Source organism: Pleurodeles waltl, chromosome 6 (assembly GCF_031143425.1).
Source record: "Pleurodeles waltl isolate 20211129_DDA chromosome 6, aPleWal1.hap1.20221129, whole genome shotgun sequence".
Lineage (NCBI taxonomy): Eukaryota > Metazoa > Chordata > Amphibia > Caudata > Salamandridae > Pleurodeles > Pleurodeles waltl.
In genome coordinates, this window is record NC_090445.1 from 1401853962 (window position 1) to 1401874502 (window position 20541).

A 20541-nucleotide genomic window follows, 5' to 3' on the forward strand; every position below is an offset into this window, starting at 1 on the left:
TACTCCTGGAGTGACAACACCCCATAGATGGCCACTTTCTGTGGGGAGTGGGCCTTTTCCTGACCAAAAGTTCATAGTGTAGGAAAAAGCCCCTTTTTGACATGGTCACTCCCCACTTTTTGCCACTGGTACAGAGGTTTTTCGACTCTGGTGCAGTGGGTTCCTGCTAAACAGACCCCCATTGCCAGTGCTGTTTTCCCAAAAACAGGTAGTATGGTGTATAGCTGGCACATTCCTTCACCCATGTAAGTCCCTAGAAAGTGGTACCCATAGGGCCTGGGTAGAGGAGAGGATCCTTAAGGGCTGCAGCATAGTTTGTTCCACCGTCAGGGACCCTCCTAAATATGAGAAGCACACAGCTGCCATTACAGTCTGCGTGCCCTGGTGCAAGCCGGGAGAAAACACAACATAGCAACCATTGGTGTGCCATGAAACCATCACTGCAGCTAAGTCTCTGTAAGTCCACCCCTAAGGCAGGCCTAAGAGCACTAAGACAGGGTGAAGCACACTTAATGAATGGTCATATCTGCACAAGTAGATATGGCCCTGTGATGCTCACTCCCATTGCTGAGCATTGGAAGTGAACCGGGAAGCAGTTTTAAGTTATGTGTTGGAAATTCGACACAAGATTGACCCAGTCACATTATGGCTTTACCGAGCTCTATGGTGTTTGGTATCAAACACCTACTCTTGATAAATCCAGGCTGATGCCAGCCTCAGATTTATTCATACATGCACTCATTGGGCACTTCAGAGGTGCTCCCTGAACCCCACTAGTTTCTTGGGGAGTCCAGTGTAGGAAAATGGCTCCTTGTTGCAGTACCTCCCCCCGACCACAGTTTGCCTAGTATTGATGCAGACTTGGCTGAGAGTGTGCTGGGATCCTGCTAACCAGGCCCCAGCACCATTGTTCTTTCCCTAAAAATGTACAATTGTTTCCACAATTGGCACACCTCTGGCACACAGATAAGTCCCTTGTAAAAGGTACCAGTGGTACCAAAGGGCCCTGTGACCAGTGAGGGTCCCTAAGGGCTGCAGCATGGGTGTGCCACCCTAAGGGACCCCTCAACTAACACATGCACACTGCCATTGCAGATTGCCTTTTTCTCCCCACCAGCACATGCAAAGTTGACATGGCATTTCTCTCAGGGTGCCATGCCCACAAAACACTTCCTGTGGCATAGGTAAGTCACCCTCTAGCAGGCCTTACAGCTCCAAGGCAGGGTGCACTATACCACCAGTGAGGGCATAGCTGCGTGAGCAATATGCCCCTACAGTGTCTAGGTCCATTCTTAGACATTGTAAGTGCAGTGTGACCATATTAAGTATAAGGTCTGGGAGTTTGTCAAAATGAACTCCACAGTTCCATAATGGCTACACTAAATACTGGGAAGTTTGGTATCAAACTTCTCAGAATAATAAACGCACACTTGGATTTATTAAAAATGCACACAGAGGGCATCTTAGAGATGCCCACTGTATTTTACGCAGTTCTTCAGTGCAGGACTGACTGGTCTGTGCCAGCCTGCCACTGAGAGATGAGTTCCTGACCTCATGGGGTGAGAGCCTTTGTGCTCTCTGAGGCCAGAAACAAAGCCTGCACTGGGCGGAGGTGCTTCACACCTCTCCCCCTGCAGGAACTGTAACACCTAGCGGTGAGCCTCAGAGGCTCAGGCTTCGTGTGACAATGGCCCTGTGCACTCCAGCTAGTGGAGATGCCCACCTCCTGGATAACCCCCCCACCCCCCTGCGACAAGTCCAGAGTGATAATGAGAAAAACAAGGAGTCACCCCCTCAGCCAGGACCACCCCTAAGGTGTCCAGAGCTGAAGTGACACCCTCCTTGAGAAATCCTCCATCTTGCTTTGGAGGAGTAGGACCAATAGGGATAGGGATGTGACCCCCTCCCAAGAGGGATTGGGCACAAGAAGGGTGTAGCCACACTCAGGGACAGTAGCCATTGGCTACTACCCCCTGACCCTAACCCACCCCTAAATTTAGTATTTAGGGGCAACCCTGAACCCAGCTCTTCAGATTCCTGATGACCTCAAGAAAGAAGGACTGCTGAGCTAAAAACCCTGCAGGGAAGAGAAGGCAGCACCAACTGACTTGGCCCCAGCCCTATCGGCCCGTCTCCTGCTTCAAAAAGCTGCAAGAAAAGAAGCAGCGTGTTCTGCAGGACCAGCGACCCCTGAAAAGCCTCTAGGGGACTTCCTGCATCACCGAGGAACAAGAAACTCCCATGGACAGCGGACTGTCCAAAAAGAAGACAAAGAAGCCATCTTTAAAGGGACTCTCACCTCACTCTAGAAGAGTGAGTCCAACTACTCTGCACCCGATGCCCCCGGTCCATGTCCAGAGAAACCAACTAGCCAGAGGAGATCCCCATGCGACTCAGATGACGTGTCCACTCTGGGCTGACCTCTCTACACCCACACGACGACACCCTTCAGAGGGAATACCGAGGACCCCCCTAAACGTGTCTGCCCCGGATGAAGATATCCATCGCCTGGAGAAGCTCTGCACCCGCAGCCCCCAGGCCCGAGAGAAACCGACCACCGGTGCAGCAATGACCAGCAGGCGGCCCTCACCCTTGCCCAGTCAGTGGCTTGCCCAAGAGGCCCCCCCGTGCCCTGCCTGCAGCTCCTTAGTGACCCCTGGTCCCTCCATAGAGTTCTATAGAGAGCCGACGACGTGTTTGTACACTATACTTGCCTTTCCCCGTGCCGCTGAGGGTGTGGTTTTTGTGCCTACTTGGGACCCCTCCGGTACTCTTTCAAACCCCCCGATCTGCCCTCCGACAATGCGGGTACTTACCTGTAAGCAGACCGCAACCGGAGTACCCCCTGTCTCAATAGGGGCCCCCGTTATTTTGGCTCCTGTTTGACCTCTGCAACTAACCGGCCCTGTGTTGCTGGGTGTTTTTGGGGTTATCTTGAATTCCCAACAGTGGGCTACCTATGCTCCAGAGATTTAACTCGTAAGTTTGTTACTTACCCCAAAAACTGTACTTTACTTACCTCTCCCAGGAACTGTTGAAAATTGCAGTGTCCACTTTTAAAATAGCTTTTTGCCATTTTAAAGGAAACTGTGTACATTGTTGATTACATTCAAAGTTCTAAGTATTACTATGCAAAGTACATTTCATTTAATGTACTTACCTGCTAAATGAATCTTGTGGTTCTAGAAATAAATTAACAAAAGAATAATTTTCTATATAAAAACATATTGGCCTGGAGTTAAGTCATTTGAGTGTGTGTTTTCACTTATTGCTTGTGTGTGTACAACCAATGCTTAACACTACCCTCTGATAAGCCTAACTGCTCGACCACACTTGCACAAATAGAGCATTACTATCATCTATTATTGCCTCTGTCAAGCCTTTTGGGGAACCTCTGGACTCTGTGCACGCTTTATCTCATTTTGATATAGTATATACAGAGCCAGCTTCCTACATCTAGTTTGTCACCACCTTCGATGTTTCAAACCCCTAGGGGTGAGAACCAGCGCGCTCGGGGGTCAGAAACGATGCCTGCTCCGAAGAGGGGTGTTAACCACTCACTCCAGCAGGATGGTTAGCAGATCTGCATATCAAGGCCGGGGTCTTCAAAGACCTAACCGTCTTTGGTATGCAAATCCCCGACTTCTTCAGATCTGGGTGTAGCTACCCCTTGCCCTAAGGCCCATTTGGAACCAGGATAGGTGGGAAAATTAACTAGTCAGTAGGTGTGTACCACCCCTGGGCTAACCACGCCCCTAGGGTGGGCTACTCAACGTGGACACTCAAATGAGAGTTCACCATCCTGGTTTTGGTTGAAGTGAGCCTTTTGCGATAAAGAAATGTCCACTGACCACAGGATGTGGTCATAACGGGTTGTAGGCACCCCCAAGGGTAAACACCTCATTGGCTACTGCCCTACACCCCCCTAAAACACCCCTAAATTCAGTATTTAGGCGACTCCCCAGCATCAGAATCCAGATTTGCCTGACAACAAGAAGAGGACACAGAAGAGCTGGAAGAGCAAGAACTGCGGACGACTGGTAAACATTTGGCGAAAAACCCTGCCTGCACACCTGCTGCTGTACCGACAATCACAACATTATGTCTAATCCTGCATCAGTGGGGACTCCAAAAGCCTCAGAGGTTTTCCAGCACTTCACCAGCCCATTAGTATCTCCCTTGGAGTGGAGGAGCCCCTTCCCTGCTTTTTGTAGGCACCAACCGCAACGTCTAGTTCACAAACCTGCCGACTCCCAGTCCACCGTCGCAGCTGCGGTCCAAGAAGAGGTCCTGGTGCTCCAAGAAGTCAGTCCTGTCTTCCCACCAGGTGAGAAGACTCAAAGCACCGGAGCAGAGCTGCAGCAACCCCTGGGGTACTGGACCAGTGCTCGAAAAATCATAAAAATTTTACTAGACCTGCAGGTTGAGTACCTTACATAATCTACTCGACCGAACTGTAATGTACTTGACCCGTAAACGGGTCTCAAATTGTGTGATCCAAGGGAAATGGTTTACAGTCTCGCATTTTTCTTAATTCTCACATATGATCGCACCTTCAAATATGTGAGCTCAGCATTACTGCAGTAGAAAAAAACCTCTTGTGTTTGATTAAGTAGACTAAAGGTTGCTGCATGCATCAGAAGAATCTAGCCCACGTACCCATGAGGTCTAGCCCACATAACCTAGGACTTATTTGAGTTTACTAACAACATTGACATCAGGGCAGGAGTGTTTCTCAGTTTGTTTAAACACTCAGTTTTAATAAATATATTACTGAACCATGATGTGGTAACATATTGTTATCTACACTCAGTAACTTTCCAAGAAATGTCTAAAAGTCTCTCCACTAACTTGCATCTTTACTGATGAAACGATATAGTATATTAACAATATGTGGAAATTGGGTTTCAGAAAACATATCCTTTGCACATCAGCAAGTAAAGTATTCTGATTTGTTTTCATCCTATTAAAATATTTTTTCATCACACAGAAATACAAAAAAGGGCTTTCACAACTACTGAAATATATTTTGAAATGTTTGCACTGTTGGCTTAGTCATTTAAATGTTGTGTGTTAGGAAAAAACTGACACTCTATATCTGTTTATTTTACATTCTAAGCAGCAGTTCACACAGTTCACCTTACAAAGTCCTGGAACTCTGCAGTCAGAAGGGAAATTAATTGTTAGAAAAACTGACTTTTGACCTCTGTCTGTGAACACAGAGCAAATGTGACATAAGATCAACATTTAAAGGCATCTTTTATTACCCCTCTACTTTTCAACTGAACAGAACACCTTTTCAGTGTCAACTCTCCAGTGAGAATTAAAAATAGCTCTACCTGCTCAAATAAGACTCTCCAATGCGAGTGGTCAAGTGGATTTTTCAGGCCCTGCGGACCCCTTACACCAACCAAGGCTTGTTGAAGCCTACCCGGACGTAAACAGCAGAACAGAAGACCTCCTGGTGAGAGGCGTGGGCATCGCAGAGGACAGCCTTCTCAGTCGTCCAGTTGCCCTGTTCCGTCTCTCCTGCTGCAGGTCCCCCAAAGAATCGTGTGTGCCTTGACACAGGAGCACCACTGCTAAGGATTCACTGCACCCAAGTGCCTGGGACCAGGTCCATGACTTCCAACAGTGTTCCCCTGCTCTCTGTATAACCACCAACCGAGCCACCTGTTAGGAGCTCCCAGACTTAATCCCAAGTCCCCCCTTGCATTCACTGTCACCAAGTGCTCGGTGCACAGGAACCCAACACCACCAACACCATTGCACCCCAACGCTTCTGGGCAGGTAAACCTGAACTGCTGGTCTTATCAATAACTTTGCATCCGTAGCACCTCACTAACTTCAGGAGATTCCAGAGAACTGAATGTAAAAACTTTCCATGCAGCCATTGTACTTTGGAACGGGTGCTGCATGAAAACGCATTCTTCTACAAAAAGTGTTACTTGTAAATTGTTCAAAGAACTGCTGTAGTATTTATTCATCTGCAACTGTTCTACTGTTCATAAATGATACAACAAAGTAACTATTGTTCTAACCAACTAGTCTTGAGTTGCTTCTTGAGTGTGTCTCTCATTTATTGACTCTGCTCATTCAACAAATGCTTAGCACTACCCTCTTATAAGCCTAACTGCTCGCCCACAGAAGAGAGCTTTTGGGATTGTCATTTTTACCCATGTAAACCAAAATGGTTGCCCTGACCAGTCTTAGGAAGGATTAGCCATCACCTGCTCTGCTGGCAGTCCATTACATCAGACAGGTGGGTTTCGTAGGTAGTCTGAAGGGGCTTCTCCCTTCCCTTCGTGACTACCACTCTATGCATGCTACCATCCTATGATCAGATGGCAAAGGATCACTTGGCACTTCTCCAAGAGGAAGTTACGGCTCTCTTGTCCTAGGGAGCCATAGAGAAGGGTTCCTGTGCAAGAAGTAGGTTGTGGTTGTTCTTCCTGGTACCCAAAAAATACAAGGGCCTCCTTCCTGTCCTAGTACTTCGGTCCTTCAGTCTCTTTCTCAAGAAGGAGAAGTTCAAAATGCTCCCTGTGGCTCAAGTTCTATCTGTCCTTGAACCAGGAGACTGATGGCAGCATTAAACATGCAGAATGCGTATTTCTGTATCCCTGTCCTGCTTGGCCACAGACGTTACTTGTGGTTCACGGTAGGCCACAAGCACTTTCAGTTCACCCTGCTTCCCTTTGGCCTTAACAGCTCCTCTTGGGTGTTCACCGAAGTGAAGGTGGTTGTCGCAGCTCATCTGCGCAGACCAGGGGTTTCAATCTACCCTTATCTCGGCGATTGGCTGTTGATGGCAGGCTCGCCCCAGGCTGTCGTCTTCCAACTCCAGACTACGGCAGGCCTCCTGCATGTGGGTTCACTATAAACATGTTGAAGTCACACCTCACTCCCTGTCAGATGCTCCCTTTCATCAGAGCTGTCTGGACACAGTGCAGTTTCAGGCTTATTCTCCCAAGCGGTGAGTCCAGGATATTTTGGCTAGGATACCAGTGTTTCAGCCCCTGTCCTGGATTTCGGTGAGAGTGACTCTGAGGCTGAAGGGCCTTATGGCTGCCTGCCTCCTGCTGGTGATACGTCCGGTGGCATATGTTGGCTCTGCAGTAGGACCTGAAGTTTTAGTGGGCGCAGCATCAGAGAATCTCTCCAACATGCTCCAGATCTTTGAGGGAACTGCACAAGATCTGCCGTGGTGGCAACCAAACCACGATTGAGCCAGAGGTAGAGTCAGATGCTTCACTCCTGGCCACTTGGAAAAGGCAGAGATCAGAGGCAGCTGGTCTCCTGCGGAGTCTGGATTCCACACCAGCCTGTTGAAGCTCCGGCAGACTAGCATTAAAAGCATTTCTTCCCTTTCTCAAAGAGAAGGTAGTGCAGGTGTTCACAGACAACATCACCTTCATGTGTTACTGCAACAAGCTCTGTGGGGTCGTAGACCTTTGCTCAAGAGGCTCTGTGCCTCTGGACGTGGCTGGAACAGCGGGGCAGTTCCTTGATGGTTCAACATCTGGTAGGATGTCTGATCGCCAGAGTGGACAGACTTAGCTCACAGTCCATCCAGAGGTGGTGCAAGGTCTCTTTCAGCAGTGGGGAGAGCCATGATTAGATCTATTTTCTTCCACAGAGAATGCACAATGTCAATAGTATTGCATGTTGAAGTTTCCAATGCAGCACTTTCTCAGCAACGCTTTTCGTCTTGAGTGGAACTCGGGCCTCCTGTGCGCCTTTCTGTCCATACCTCTTCTGTCCAGAGTTCTCAAGAAGATCAATAGACTGGGCCCAAGTAATCCTTGTAGGAAATTACCCTTTTTTTGGCATGGTTACCCCACTTTTTGCTTGCTGTCAGTAAGCTTCTACTATTTTCATTGGGATCCTGCTAACCAGGACCCCAGTGATTGTGCTTTCTCCCTCTAAATTTGGTTGCCTAGGACTTTACACCCCCACAATTGGCATACTAGTGCCCCCTTATTATTCCATAGTGTATGGTACTTAGGTACCCAGGACAGTGGGGCACCAGGGGTTCTCCATGGGCTGCAGCGTGTATTATGCCACCCATGGGAGCCCATGTGAAATGTGTCTGCGGGCCTGCCATTGCACCTTAACTTGAAAAGGTGCATGTACCCTTTCACTACAGGTCACTGCACCAGGTCACTGTAAGTCACCCCTATGGTAGGCTCTCCTAGCCCAGAGGGTAATGTGCAGGCACCTCTGTGTAAGGGCACCCTTGCATGAGCAGGGGCGCCCCTACAAATCCCAGTTCCATTACACTGGACGTCATAAGTGCAGGGAAGCCATTTTACCCGTGTACTGGACAGATGCCACTGCAAGCGGCCAGCTACATAATGGTAACTCCAAACCCGGGCATGTTTGTTATCAAACATGTTGGAATCCTAACGCAATACTATTGCCAGTAATGGTTGTATGATTCCATGCACTCTGGGAGCTCCTTAGAGGACCCCTAGTATTGTGCCTATTATTCTTTCAGAGTTTTGCAAGCGGCCTGCGCTGCTGCAACCCTCCAAACGGGTTTCTGCCCTCCTGCTGCTTGACCATCTCAGGCAGGGGAAGGCAGAACAAAGGATTTACTGTGGGAGAGGGAGGCAGCACCCTCTCCCGTTGGAAATAGGTGTGACATGGCTTGGGAGGTGTAGCCTTCCCAAGCTACTGGTATGCTTTGAAGGGAACATTTGGTGCCCCACTTGCATAAATCAGTTTGCACCAGTCCAGGGACCCCCAGTCTCTGCTCTGGTGTGAAACTGGACAAAGGAAAGGGGAGTGACCACTCCCCTGTCCAGTACCACCACAGGGGTGGTGCCGAGAGCTCCTCCAGTTGGCCACTTGGTTCTGCCATCTTGAATCCAAGATATGCAGAGGCCCCTAACAGCATCTGAGTGGCGAGGTCAGGTAGGTGACATCACAGCCCCCTCCTGACAGGTGATCACCCTGCTAGGTGACCAAACCCCTCCCTGGGCCATTTAGGGTCTCTCTCTTGGGTGGGTCCTCAGAATTGACGTGCAAGATTCCACCAGGACTCCTCTGCATCGTTTACTTCATCTTCTGGCCACTGGAACCGCAACTGGACTCTTCAGGAACCAACAATCTGCAACTTCACTGATGACTCTGCTGTGCAACATTGTTTTTCCGGCTCCTTCCAGCAACTACAACATTTCCCCGGCTATGCATCCTCTGAGGTCAGCGAGACTTCAGCCTTCACCAAGAAGCAAGAAGGAATCTCCCTTGGTGTGTAGAAGTCACTCCCCTGTATCTGCAGACAACAACTGCAACGATGACCTGCTGCGCCGATCTACATTCCTCCGGAGCTGAGTGGATCCTGCATCACAGGTGGCGGTCTGGCGTTGGTCCCCTTGGTCCTCTCTTCCAGCTGTCCAATTTGGTAGATGGTAAACCCTTGCCTCTGCTTGCAGGACAGTACCCCTGTGCACCGCAACCTTTGCAGCTACCAGGGCTTATTTGCTCCTGCTCCAAGGGAGCTTTAGGCACCATGTAGCCCTGGCCCTCAACACCTCTTCCTGCAAAGCACAGTCTCCTCTGCTGCTCCACCGACGTGGCACCCTTCTTCAGATGTGCTGCCTGGGCCTCACTGCGACTCGCTGTGCTTGGTGCCAGTGGGTTTCCTGTGGGGGCTGTATCCTCTTCTTGTGACTTTCCTGAGTTATGTGGGTCACCCCGGACTCCACTACTTCGGTCGAGTCCCCTGGACCTTGCTGGCCCTCTTCAGCCTTGCAACTCGTCCTTTTCTTCTTTTGCATTTGCCAAGGCTTGTTGGTGGTTCTTCAGCACCACTGACCCACTGCAACCCTACAGCTGACGTGAAACACCGCCTGCATCGCTTCAGGAATTTCTCTTGATAGTCAGCACTGTACAGCTGGTCTTCTTTGTCCCTTGGCGACCTGGTCCTGCATCCACAGAAGGTGCCATGACCAGACACTCCATCACGCACTGGACTCGGTCCCCTTCTTTTGCAGGTCCTCTTCTGTGTATATAATAGTGTTTTTTCTTACCTCCAGTTGGGGGACTGGCTATTAGTATTCTAGTATTTGTGTTACCATAATAAAGTACCTTTATTTTTGTAACACTGTGTGGTCCTTTCATGTGTGATAGTCCTGTGTGACTGTAGTGGTACTGCATAAGCTTTGCATGTCTCCTAGATAAGTCTTGGCTGCTCATCCACCGCTACTTCTAGAGAGCCCTTGCTTCCTAGACACTGTCTATACTTCACTAATAGGGGATATCGGGACCTGGTATAGGGTGACAACACATTAGGTGTCCACCACACTCTAGGCCATCTTCCTACAATCCTTGTGGCTCCAAACTGGGCACAAAGAGTCTGGTGTCCCGAGCTGTTGAACATGTCCATCAATCCTCCAATCAGACTGCCCATTAGGGAGGGTCTTCTCTCGCAACAGCAGGGGAGTTCTCCACCTGAACGTTTCCCATCTCCACCTTCTTGCGTGGTGATTGCGTTGTGGCAGTTGACAGCTTTTGACCTTCGGCCCGAAGTCTGTAATGTAATCTTGGTAGGCAAGTGTTCCACCACCAAAATGCTATACGCCTGTTGTTTCTAAGAAATTTGTAGCATAGTGCACAGACAAGTCTGTTGACCACCTTTCTGCCCTTTTCTGAGGTTTTGTTTATCTTTTCTCTGGCCCAGCAGGGCTCTGGTATGGGGACTCTCAAAGGTTATCTGTCTGCCATTTCTGCTTTTTTGCTGTTGCCTGATCAACCTTTCTTGTTTAAGTCTCCCATTGTAAATAGGTTCCTTAAAGGCCTTGCTCATGTTTCCAGCATCCCCATTCATAATGCCCTAATGGGATTTGAATTTTGTTTTGAAATTTCTGATGTGTGCTCCTTTCAAGCCTCTCCACAATTGTCCTCTCAGGCTTCTCACTTTGAAACCAGCCTTCGTTGTGGCCATTAAATCTACCTGCATGGTGAGTTAGCTACAGGCATTGTCATCTATCCTGACAACGTGGTGCTTTGCACTAGGCCTCCTTTGTGCCAAAAGTGGTTACGCCCTTCCACGTAAGCTAATCTATCACTTTTCTTACTTTTTACGTACCCCCGCATCCTTCTAAGGAAGAGGAGAGACTCCACCGCCTGGACCCAGAAAGAGTGTTGGGCTTCTAACTTGATCATACAAAAGAGTTCCGGGTGGATGATCAACTCTTGGTTGATTATGTGGTGCAGAGAAAGGTCAGGCATGGCATAAGAGAACCGTCTCCAGATTGGTTGTTTTCTGCATTAAATAAATTGTCTCTGCTAGATAAGGCGTTACCGAAGGTAAGTACCTTGTCCTTCTCTTCCAACCAATGATTATCAACAGCATATATTTGAAACTTAGAATTAGTGTGAAGAATCATATGAAGATTTGGTTTTGTTAAGAATATTTCTGTTCATTTGTTTTTAAATGACAGTGACTTTTGTTTCTTTAGATCCAGTTACAGTCTCTGGACATCAGATTATCCTACAATGATATAAAGCTGTTTTTGGCCATTGCCAAGTCAATCCCTGAGCAGACCTGTGCAAATGCAACTACATCCTCGTCTACAGATTCTGTCACCAATAGTCTTTCCCACTCATTTTGGAGTAATGAGGGTCTACTCTCAACAGCTGACAATAAAGATGTTTCACGGCATATGGATCCTGTTTTAGGCAAGTAGCAAAAGCTGTTTTCCAAAGCTTTAGATATCTAGTGGTAAATCAGTGGTACAGCAAAATTGACTCGCTTTGTCACTCTCAGTACATGATTTGATATGCTTTTTTCAACTCTTTCCTTTTTTAATATATAGTCTATTCTGCGGCATTGGTACTCCCTATACCATAATAATAATAATGATAATATTATTAATAATTATTATTGTTGCTGTTATGAGTAGCGTCATCATCAATATAATACACACCTTTAATAACTGTACAACCATGTCACTAAATTACATATTAGAGCTTGGTTATAACATCGCTAGTCAGCTGTAGCAAGTGCATAGCAACTGATCTATACAACAGTTGAGTTGCGTTGTCACAGTGTGTGCTCTCAAATCCAGAAGACAGTGTGAAATGAAGGTTGCTGAATAGAATTTTACCGCTTGCTTAAGCAAATGGATAATTAAGCGTAATTTCCTGCTCTTGCACGCTATAATGGCTTTTAATTACCCATCCCACATTTTTACAAGGGGGTGGTATTTAAGTGTCATTGTTGTCTTGTAGGTAAAGACAATAAAGCTTTCAGCATTTAGTATCTATCCACCTACCACCACCCAAAAGAGGGAGCGCTGCAGAGCAACTTCCCTTTGTTGTGGTATGGGAGTGCCTCAGAAGCAGCAGCAACAAGCAACCTTTCCCCTGAATGATTGGTTTAAAAAAGGTCTTCATTCTCCTCTGGAGCTAACTCAGCTTCTTCTCAATCAGTTACAGGTTTGCGGACAGCTGTCCGGGCTCCCCCTTTCCTTTTGCTGAGACGGAAACTCAGCGAGCAAAAAAAAAAAAAAGTAGAAAAGTTTGTTTTCAGTTGTTTACTGCTGTGATATTTGATATAATCTATGTTAAACTGCTTAAAATGCACTTCCAACCTGTTGCAAGCTGCAGTTTAGCATATTTAGTCCCACAGTGCAGTTTCCACATTATTACATGTTACTGAAGTCAAAGTAACTTTCATTAGAAGGATCATGATGAAATGTTTTAGGCGAGGGTTGGGGAACTGTGTGGCTATATATAATGAGAAATAAAATTGCCCACACCATACTACAAGAATATTGCAAGTCACCTCAGAGTTCCATGACATAAAAAGCAACTCTGTGTCCAGCCTTGTTCTTATATTTGCTTAATGAACTCCTCAGTGGCTTGGATGTCCTCTTGATGAGCGAGAGAGAATACTTTATCTCATAGAGCTTCTATTATTATTGAGAGTATTATTATTAGTCTAAAAAAAACTTCATTAATTGTTATTCATGAAGCCTTGTAAACACTGACTGTCAATCTCATGTTCACTGATCACGTTTTATTGTTGCAATCTAGTATTTTTTTTGCATTTTATTGTTTTGAACAGCTGATTAACTTAAAAACAGGAAAAATTAAGTAATTACATTAAACATGAATTCCTAGAGCATTACAACATTATTCTGTGACTTAACGTTTTGGTGATTTAGGGACATGGAGAAATACTTCAAAATATTTCAGCTTCTTGTGTGACTTATTCACCTGCAGCAATCCTCAATATTGAACATTCTTTCTGATGAATAATTCTACCCACAGAGTCCTCACCTTATGAATATTCCTGAGGCATCATGCTGCATCTGGAAACTTTAAGCAGTACTTCTGTGTGTCGCTAAGTGGCATTGTGCAATCCCACACCAACATCATTCCACTCCTGAAGTGACAGCCTAAAACGCTTACAAGCTCCACCCATGTGAATTTACAACAGTTTTTTTTCTTTCTGTGCTACTAAGCACAGATACAAACTTATGTCTGAGTCTTTTTAGAACCTTTTTTTTTAATATCTACACTGTGTGCAAGGGAAATTGTCACCCCTTAAAACAACAGGGCTCAAGCAGAGTAGGGGATGTCGCAAACCATACCTGTGATGGACCCTCATGCTGTATGGTTATGGTGTCTGGGTTTTGAGCATGATGGGTCTGTGATGACTGGACTCGGATGTATCCAAAGACCATATGGGTCTGTGAGGTGAAGTAAGTTGCCAAACATTGGAAGACTCCACACTGTAACAGGTTGTGTTGAAAGGAAGGTCCCATTCCTGCTTTGAAAGTTGCTCCCATGGCAGGCTCTCATTGCAGTCAAAGTTCTTTGTTAAGTACAAAACGAAGAATAAGAAATCCAAGTGTTATTCAGCCCGTTTCTGCCACTGTCAAATTCCATAGAGCCACGCGGGCCTCAACATTTCTCCTGGTCTCTATCCCAATCTCCACTGGAAATGATGCACCTTGTATTATACGGGTGCTTTTGCAAAGTGGCTGCACAAGGAGGGCTTTAGGGAGGTCATTCTGCTTACTTTTGGCACTTTACCAGTGCTCTCTGGCCTGCCTTTGGGCCCTAAGGATCCGCGTCTCCAATACAAACTTTGGTTCCCTTTGATGCCAATGCTGGAGGAGAATTTTGCTACCCATTGTGTTTTACGACTCCGAACAGGACCACCCATGACCTCAATTAAAGCTATTTGCGGTTGCTACCAGAGCACAGCCAGCAGACAATCCCTTTACCGCGCAGTAAGGCCTAGACTTTACAAAATCAAACCATGACAATTTTGATGAGGAGGATGATTTTGTAGCCCATTAGGATGAAGAAAACTGGTATGAAGAACTCCAAGATGCCAGAGGACAGGATACTTCTCAAAATTAATGAATGAATTAAATAAAATTTCTAAAGTGCAACAGTTGTCTACATAGAGGTGTCATAGCACTATGGGAAGAGCAGAATTAAGAGCCCAAAAGATTGTCTTTCTCCATTTTTTAAAAAGACCTGGGCGTATTTTCCTGAGTATAAGGGAATACCTGTTGCAGAAATTGGCTGCTTTCACAGAGTAGAGTGGCACTCTCTTCTGGCTTTGCAGACTAGGAACACACAATAGGAGCAGGTTGATGGAACACAAAGATCTGTTGGGAGTGTAATGAAGCAATCTCTCTATGATGTGCAGAGGGCCTGGCTGATAAATGGATCTGTAGGCCTTAACCCACACTTTTAAATCAATCTATTTGGTTATAGAGTACCAGTATGGTGAAATGGCCTGTCTAGCCCGAATCATCATGATCTGCCTGGCTGTTGCATTGTTAAGGCCTGCATGATAGGCCTTCTAGTGGAATTTGGAACCAAAGGAAGGATCTTTATGGTTATGAGCATGAGGAAGCGGCTCAATGGCAAATAGTAGATTTTGTGAACAGAAAGAGACGTGTGTCAAATATGACACCCAGATTTCTCACAGTGGAGGTTTGGCGTGAGCGGTTGGCCTAATTCAGTGGGCTACAAACTGTGTGAGTTGAGAGTATCTATTTCCCCAAAGAAGAGCACCTCTGTCTTGGCAGAATTAAGTTTCAGGTATCTGTCCTTTTATTCAGTTTTCCAAAGTGGCTCAACAGCATTTGAACGACCGACTCTGCAGAGTTGCCATAAAAATATTTGGAAGAGAATAGTAACTGCCTATTGTTGGCATAAGATTTCACTCTAAGGACTCACAACTCCACAACCTGGGTCAAGGGAGCCACGTAGATGGCGCAGGAAAGAGCCCTGAGGACACTGAATAATATGCAGGTCGCTCTGCACCATCATCCAGCAGCAGGCAACCCTGCTTTTTTACACAGCATCATACGCCAGAGAATTTGGCATCCACCAGTACAGTAAATACCAACGACTTCCCCGCCTCCCCACATGATTGTGAGTCGAAGAGAAAAGTGGCATCTGGCAAACATATCGGGCCTGATTACAACTTTGGAGGAGGTGTTAATCCGTCCCTAAAGTGATGGTAAAGTGACGGATATACCACCAGCCGTATTACGAGTCCATTATATCCTATGGAACAAGGAATACGGCTGGTGGTATATCCGTCCCATTTGGGACAGATTAACACCTCCTCCAAAGTTGTAATCAGGCCCATCTTCTCTTCCACTATGCCTAGTCTGCGTTCAGTAAATGCCAGCTGTCTTCTGAGCCGGTACTTCCATGTCCTATAGGACAGTGGCCCAAGTAGTATTACCTGCATTTAATGGCAACCTAGCAAAGTTTGGAATCCCATCTGGTTTGGACATGACCGGTGGCTTAGGCCGAGCTATGGGTATTTCAGCACCATTTCTGGATGAGGTCTGCTGGCATTGCCCGGGAAGGCCAAGCATCTTGGTGGACATGCAGTGCTTTTGCCTTTTTTGGAGACCTGGCAGAATTGGCCCTGGAACAGTGTTTGGAAAAAAGGGTCACAGCTCATTTCTTGGGCCTTTCTGTTCTCACCAGTCATTGCCAACAATTTTGCCCCCTTTGTGTCTACGGTAAGGGATTTCAGTTTCACCACCGCCTAGCCCCTCCGCCAGCCCAATGGGCTTTGTAGCCCTTTCGTGGCTAAGACAGAGGCTCACAGAGACAACCCATGGGCCAGCAGGCAGAATGTGCAGCTCGGTCCCCCACCCCTCCAGGGTTTGCAATTGCAAAACTGCTTTATTGTGAACTTGCTGGCTTACATCTGTCCTGCGGAAGGCAGGACCCGATATTTCCTTGAAGGGTAGCAATCCCTCACTTCACATAAGTCAGTTCTCCAAATTGTGCATCAAAGCTATACTCTCCCATTTCTTTTCTCTCAGATGCACCTTGCACCACCATCAGTGCAGCTGACAGAGGACTAACTGTCCATTTTGCACCAGTATGGCCAGTGAGACCTTAGAGGGGGTTCCGGTCACAGAAGTAGAACTTGGGTATTACTCCTGCTACTTCCTTGTGCCAAAGAAGGGTTGGAACCTTGGTCCTATTTAATATCTCCACCACTTCCATGCCTTCCTGTGGAAGGACAAATTCAAGATGCTCACGCTAGCCCAGATCCTATTTGCCCTCCACCCTGGAGATTGGATAGTGGCATTGCACCTGTAGGAAGCTTATTTCCATGCCCCCATCCTACAGGCTCATAGGGCACTATCTGCGGTTCACAGTAGGCTAGGACCATTTTCAGTGGGTAGGCTCCCTTTTGGCCTCCCCAGTGCCCCTCTGGAGTTCATGAAAGTGATGGTTGCAGCACACCCTCTGAGGTCAGGTGTATCAGTCGGGCTTCCCTACCTCAATGACAGACTGTTAAAGGGCGGCTCACCCCAGTCAGGTAACAGCCACCTCCAGATGACGGTGAACCTCCTAACATCATTTGGTTCGCTGTCAATGTGCCAAAGTCACACTTGACTAATTTGCAGGTGCTCCCATCCATCATATCCTTTCTGGATATGGTACAGTTTCTTGTGTTTCCCCTGTAGCAGAGAGCCCAGGGCATTCGGGCTTTCAGACTCTCTCCTGGATCTGTGTGCAGATGACTCTGAGGCTACTGGGATTGTTGTCCTCTAGCATCCTGCTGTTCAAACTTACCAGATCACAGATGCAGGCTCAATAGTGGGACCGAAAGTCAGAGTGGTCATAGCATCCGGGAAATCTGACAGCTTGTATGCAGATTTTGGAGGGGTATGCAAAATATCTTAATGAATGATACTGGACCTCTTTTGGGTCAGCGACAGACCCCTCTTTCTACCCAACCGGATTTAATAGTGGTGGCGATTAATATCTTCTTAGTTACGAGGCATTCTGGGAAAAGTAGATATCAGAGTCCTCTGATCTCCCGCAGAGACTCTAGTTTTCGTCAGTTTGCTAGAGTTGAGGGTAATTTGCATTGAGTCGATGGCCTTCCAGCCCACCATCAGAGGAAGGCTTCTGCAGGTTGTGACAGACAGCAAAATCTTCATGTAGTATTGCAACAAGCAGATCAGAGTGGGGTCCTGTCCTAGAAGGCCCCACACATCTGGAAGTGGCTGGACTGCCAGGGGGGGGATCTCTAAATGCCAGGTTGGACAAACTGAGTCGTCAATGCTTAGAAGATCACCAATGGCAGTTACACCAGCAGATGGCGATCAAGAGGGAGAATGCTAGCTCAATTTTTTTCGGCACTGGTGAGAATGCACAATGGTAGCACTTTTGCATTCTGGAGTTTCAAAGACTGCTTTCTGTTGAAAATGCATTTCGTCCATAGTGGAGCTCAGAACTTCGATATGCTTTACTGCTCTTGCTTCTCCTGCTTCTGAAGAAGATCAGCAATGGCTGGGCCAAAGCCATCCTGGTGATATCCGATTGGGATAGGAAAGTGTGGTACTCGGAGCTCCTGAGCATAAGCATCGTTCCTCCGAACAAGTTGACGCTTGTGGAGGATCTTCCCAAGCAGAGCACAGATCCATGCCCTATATAGCACTTGCTGGGCCTGATAGCAAGGCTGTAAGCACTTCCTGGAGGAGAAACAAATGGTCCTCCCAGCTAGAACTGAAGAGTGCCCTTTCATCCAGGTAGGCATCACTTAAAGCCCCCATCATAACCAGGACTCTGTTCTACAACCCCACCCGCTGCAAGGCTGGAAGCTCTTCCTGGAGGTGAAACAGGTGGTCCTTCCAGGTAGAACTGAAGAGTGCCCTGTCATCCAGGTAGGCATCACTTAAAGCCTCCATCCCAACCAGGACTCTATTATACAACCCCTGGGAGGTGACATTGGGCATTCTTTAATCCAAAGGGCATTACTTTAAACTGTAAGTGGTCCTCTGGGGTGGAGAATGCAGACCTCTCCTTAGCCCCCTCGGTTAGGGCAATTTGCCTTTACCCCCATATTAAATCAATAGTACTCAGGAACTTGACAGCCTCTAGCCTATGAGCTCATCAACTCAGGGGATGGGATGAGCATCAGTCTTTGTTACTCAGTTGAGTCCCCTATAATTTACACAGAACCTGAGTTCTGGGGTGGTACCCGGTGTGGAGGGTTTGGGTACCGGTACTACTGGGCGGGACCAAGGACTATTGGAGTGCTCAGTCACCCCCAACTCTAGCATGTTGGCCACTTCCTTCTTGATTCTAGCCCTTACCTTGTTAGACAGCCTGTATATTTTTTTTCACAGGCATGCTGTCCTCGGTGTCAAGGTCATTTGTACACAGTTGGGTTATCCCAGGGGTCAGAGAGAATAAAGAGGCAAACGGACCCCGCAAGTGGCGACAGCCCCCTCCTCTGCTCTGGGGTCAGGGTAGGGGAGAAGTTGACATGTTCACTGACCCATCTTGCTTCCTAGAAGATATGCGGTCGTAGAGATGTTCATTCTTCTCTTCCACCACATCATCTGTCACCGGGGCATAGTGACTTTAGACCTCTCCTAGAGAGGCATGAGGTGATTCACCAGTGGTGGCTGGTGACATTTGAAAGTGGAGGGGCTTAAAAGTCTGGGTCCGACTTTTATTTAGCGAGTGAAGCGAGCAATCTCAATAGACAAATGTGTGGTCCAGGGAATCAAGAACCCCGACTGTCTTTTGGATCAATTTCGTGATGGAACAAATACAGCAGCTCCACTTCTAAAGGAGCCAGCGATCTGCAGCCAGGGCCTGGGGTCACAATGAGGGAGGTTAGTGTGACAAGGGATCTCAGTAAAATAAAAAAATAGCTGCAAGATTAGTATTATAACACTTAACATTATCGAAGCCAAGGCACTAAATCACACATGCTTGTATCAACTCCTATTGCGTGACGAGTGGGACAAAGGGTGAGATCTACGCCTGTGAATGACAGACGGCTGTCCTCACGCAGGGATGAAGACTCCGACGCCCGAAACCATGACGCAAAAAGCGCCACTGCACTTTAGTGGCTCCTGCCATAGACCACAAAGGAAATGAAGGGCTTTATAGTAGTCAGTCATGCGCCACAGTGTAGAAAGTTGATTTACTGCCTGACTTCCGTCTCCTCCTTCAAGGCAAGGCGGGCCAGGCAGCCTGGGAGAGACAGCCAGACTTAAATGCATCGATTTGTTTAGAGTTACAATCACATCTTTGAACTAATCAATATATTTATTATTTGTTGATTTAAATGTGTAGGTAGCTCAGAGGGGCACAGCCCCTCAGCCCTAAAGGAGAAACCACCCTTGCAATTCACATAGAGGACCCTTAAGTAGTTCCTGGGGGTCTTGAGGTCCTCCAGGTAGGTTACCAGGCCCTTTGTCTCCTTCACCTCATAAGGCTCAGACCTTTACCTGGGGCCATTAGAAGTGGATAATAAGCCTGGCAGCAGTCTCGTCCTGTCCCACATGTCCTGCCAGGTGTATGTCATGAGCCAGATCCAATAGGAAGACTGACACACTGGGGGTTCGACCAGAACACAAGTTACCCCAGGCTGAGGAACCTTAGGCTCTCACTGTACAGGTCATACTCCAAGTAGATCAGATGATCTCCAAAGGTGTCACCAGCTGCCTAGACCTCAGCTTGCTCTGATAGGGAATCTCCCTCCTGTAGGCAAGTTGTCATCCTCTTCCTCCTGTAAGTCCACCTCTGCATTCTCTGGGTCATCCTCTTCCTCTGGGTGGTCTGCATCCTTCTGACTTCCTCTAAGGCTCCGTGGGCAGCATGGAGGCCCATCTTTGTGGCCTTCCTTCCCACATTCAGCTCCCTTTTCTTGCAAAGCCTCTGCAGCTCTCCCTTGCCGAGGTTATCAACATTGATTAGCTCCATCTTCTTGGTAGCAAAAAAAGATGTGTCACAAACTTACATTTGGAAAAAAGGAAATATAGACCCTTCAAAGACGAATAAGAATTAACATAAATATTTTTGAAGTAAGTTTATATTTGTGATTTTAGTGTTACACAGAATTACTGAGTAGCACTGCACAAACACAAATACTGGATCCTACCACGACCCTAGTTTAAGAAATCTGATTATTGGACGAGGGGAGTAGAAGCTGTACTCAGACAACAACCACAATCCTGGTCAGTGTGAACCACAAAAGCCACTTAGTTAACCTGTGCTCAA

At 47.2% G+C, this 20541-nt stretch overlaps 1 protein-coding gene across 2 annotated transcripts in view; it reads left to right on the top strand.

The window, feature by feature from the left end:
• Window positions 1–20541, top strand: part of VPS13D (vacuolar protein sorting 13 homolog D) — a 2230750-nt gene that overhangs the window by 884005 nt on the left and 1326204 nt on the right. For both annotated transcript variants that reach the window (XM_069240741.1, XM_069240742.1), the window contains one exon: window positions 11469–11688. In XM_069240741.1, the coding sequence (XP_069096842.1) occupies window positions 11469–11688 (220 nt within the window). The remainder of the gene's footprint in view (window positions 1–11468; window positions 11689–20541) is intronic.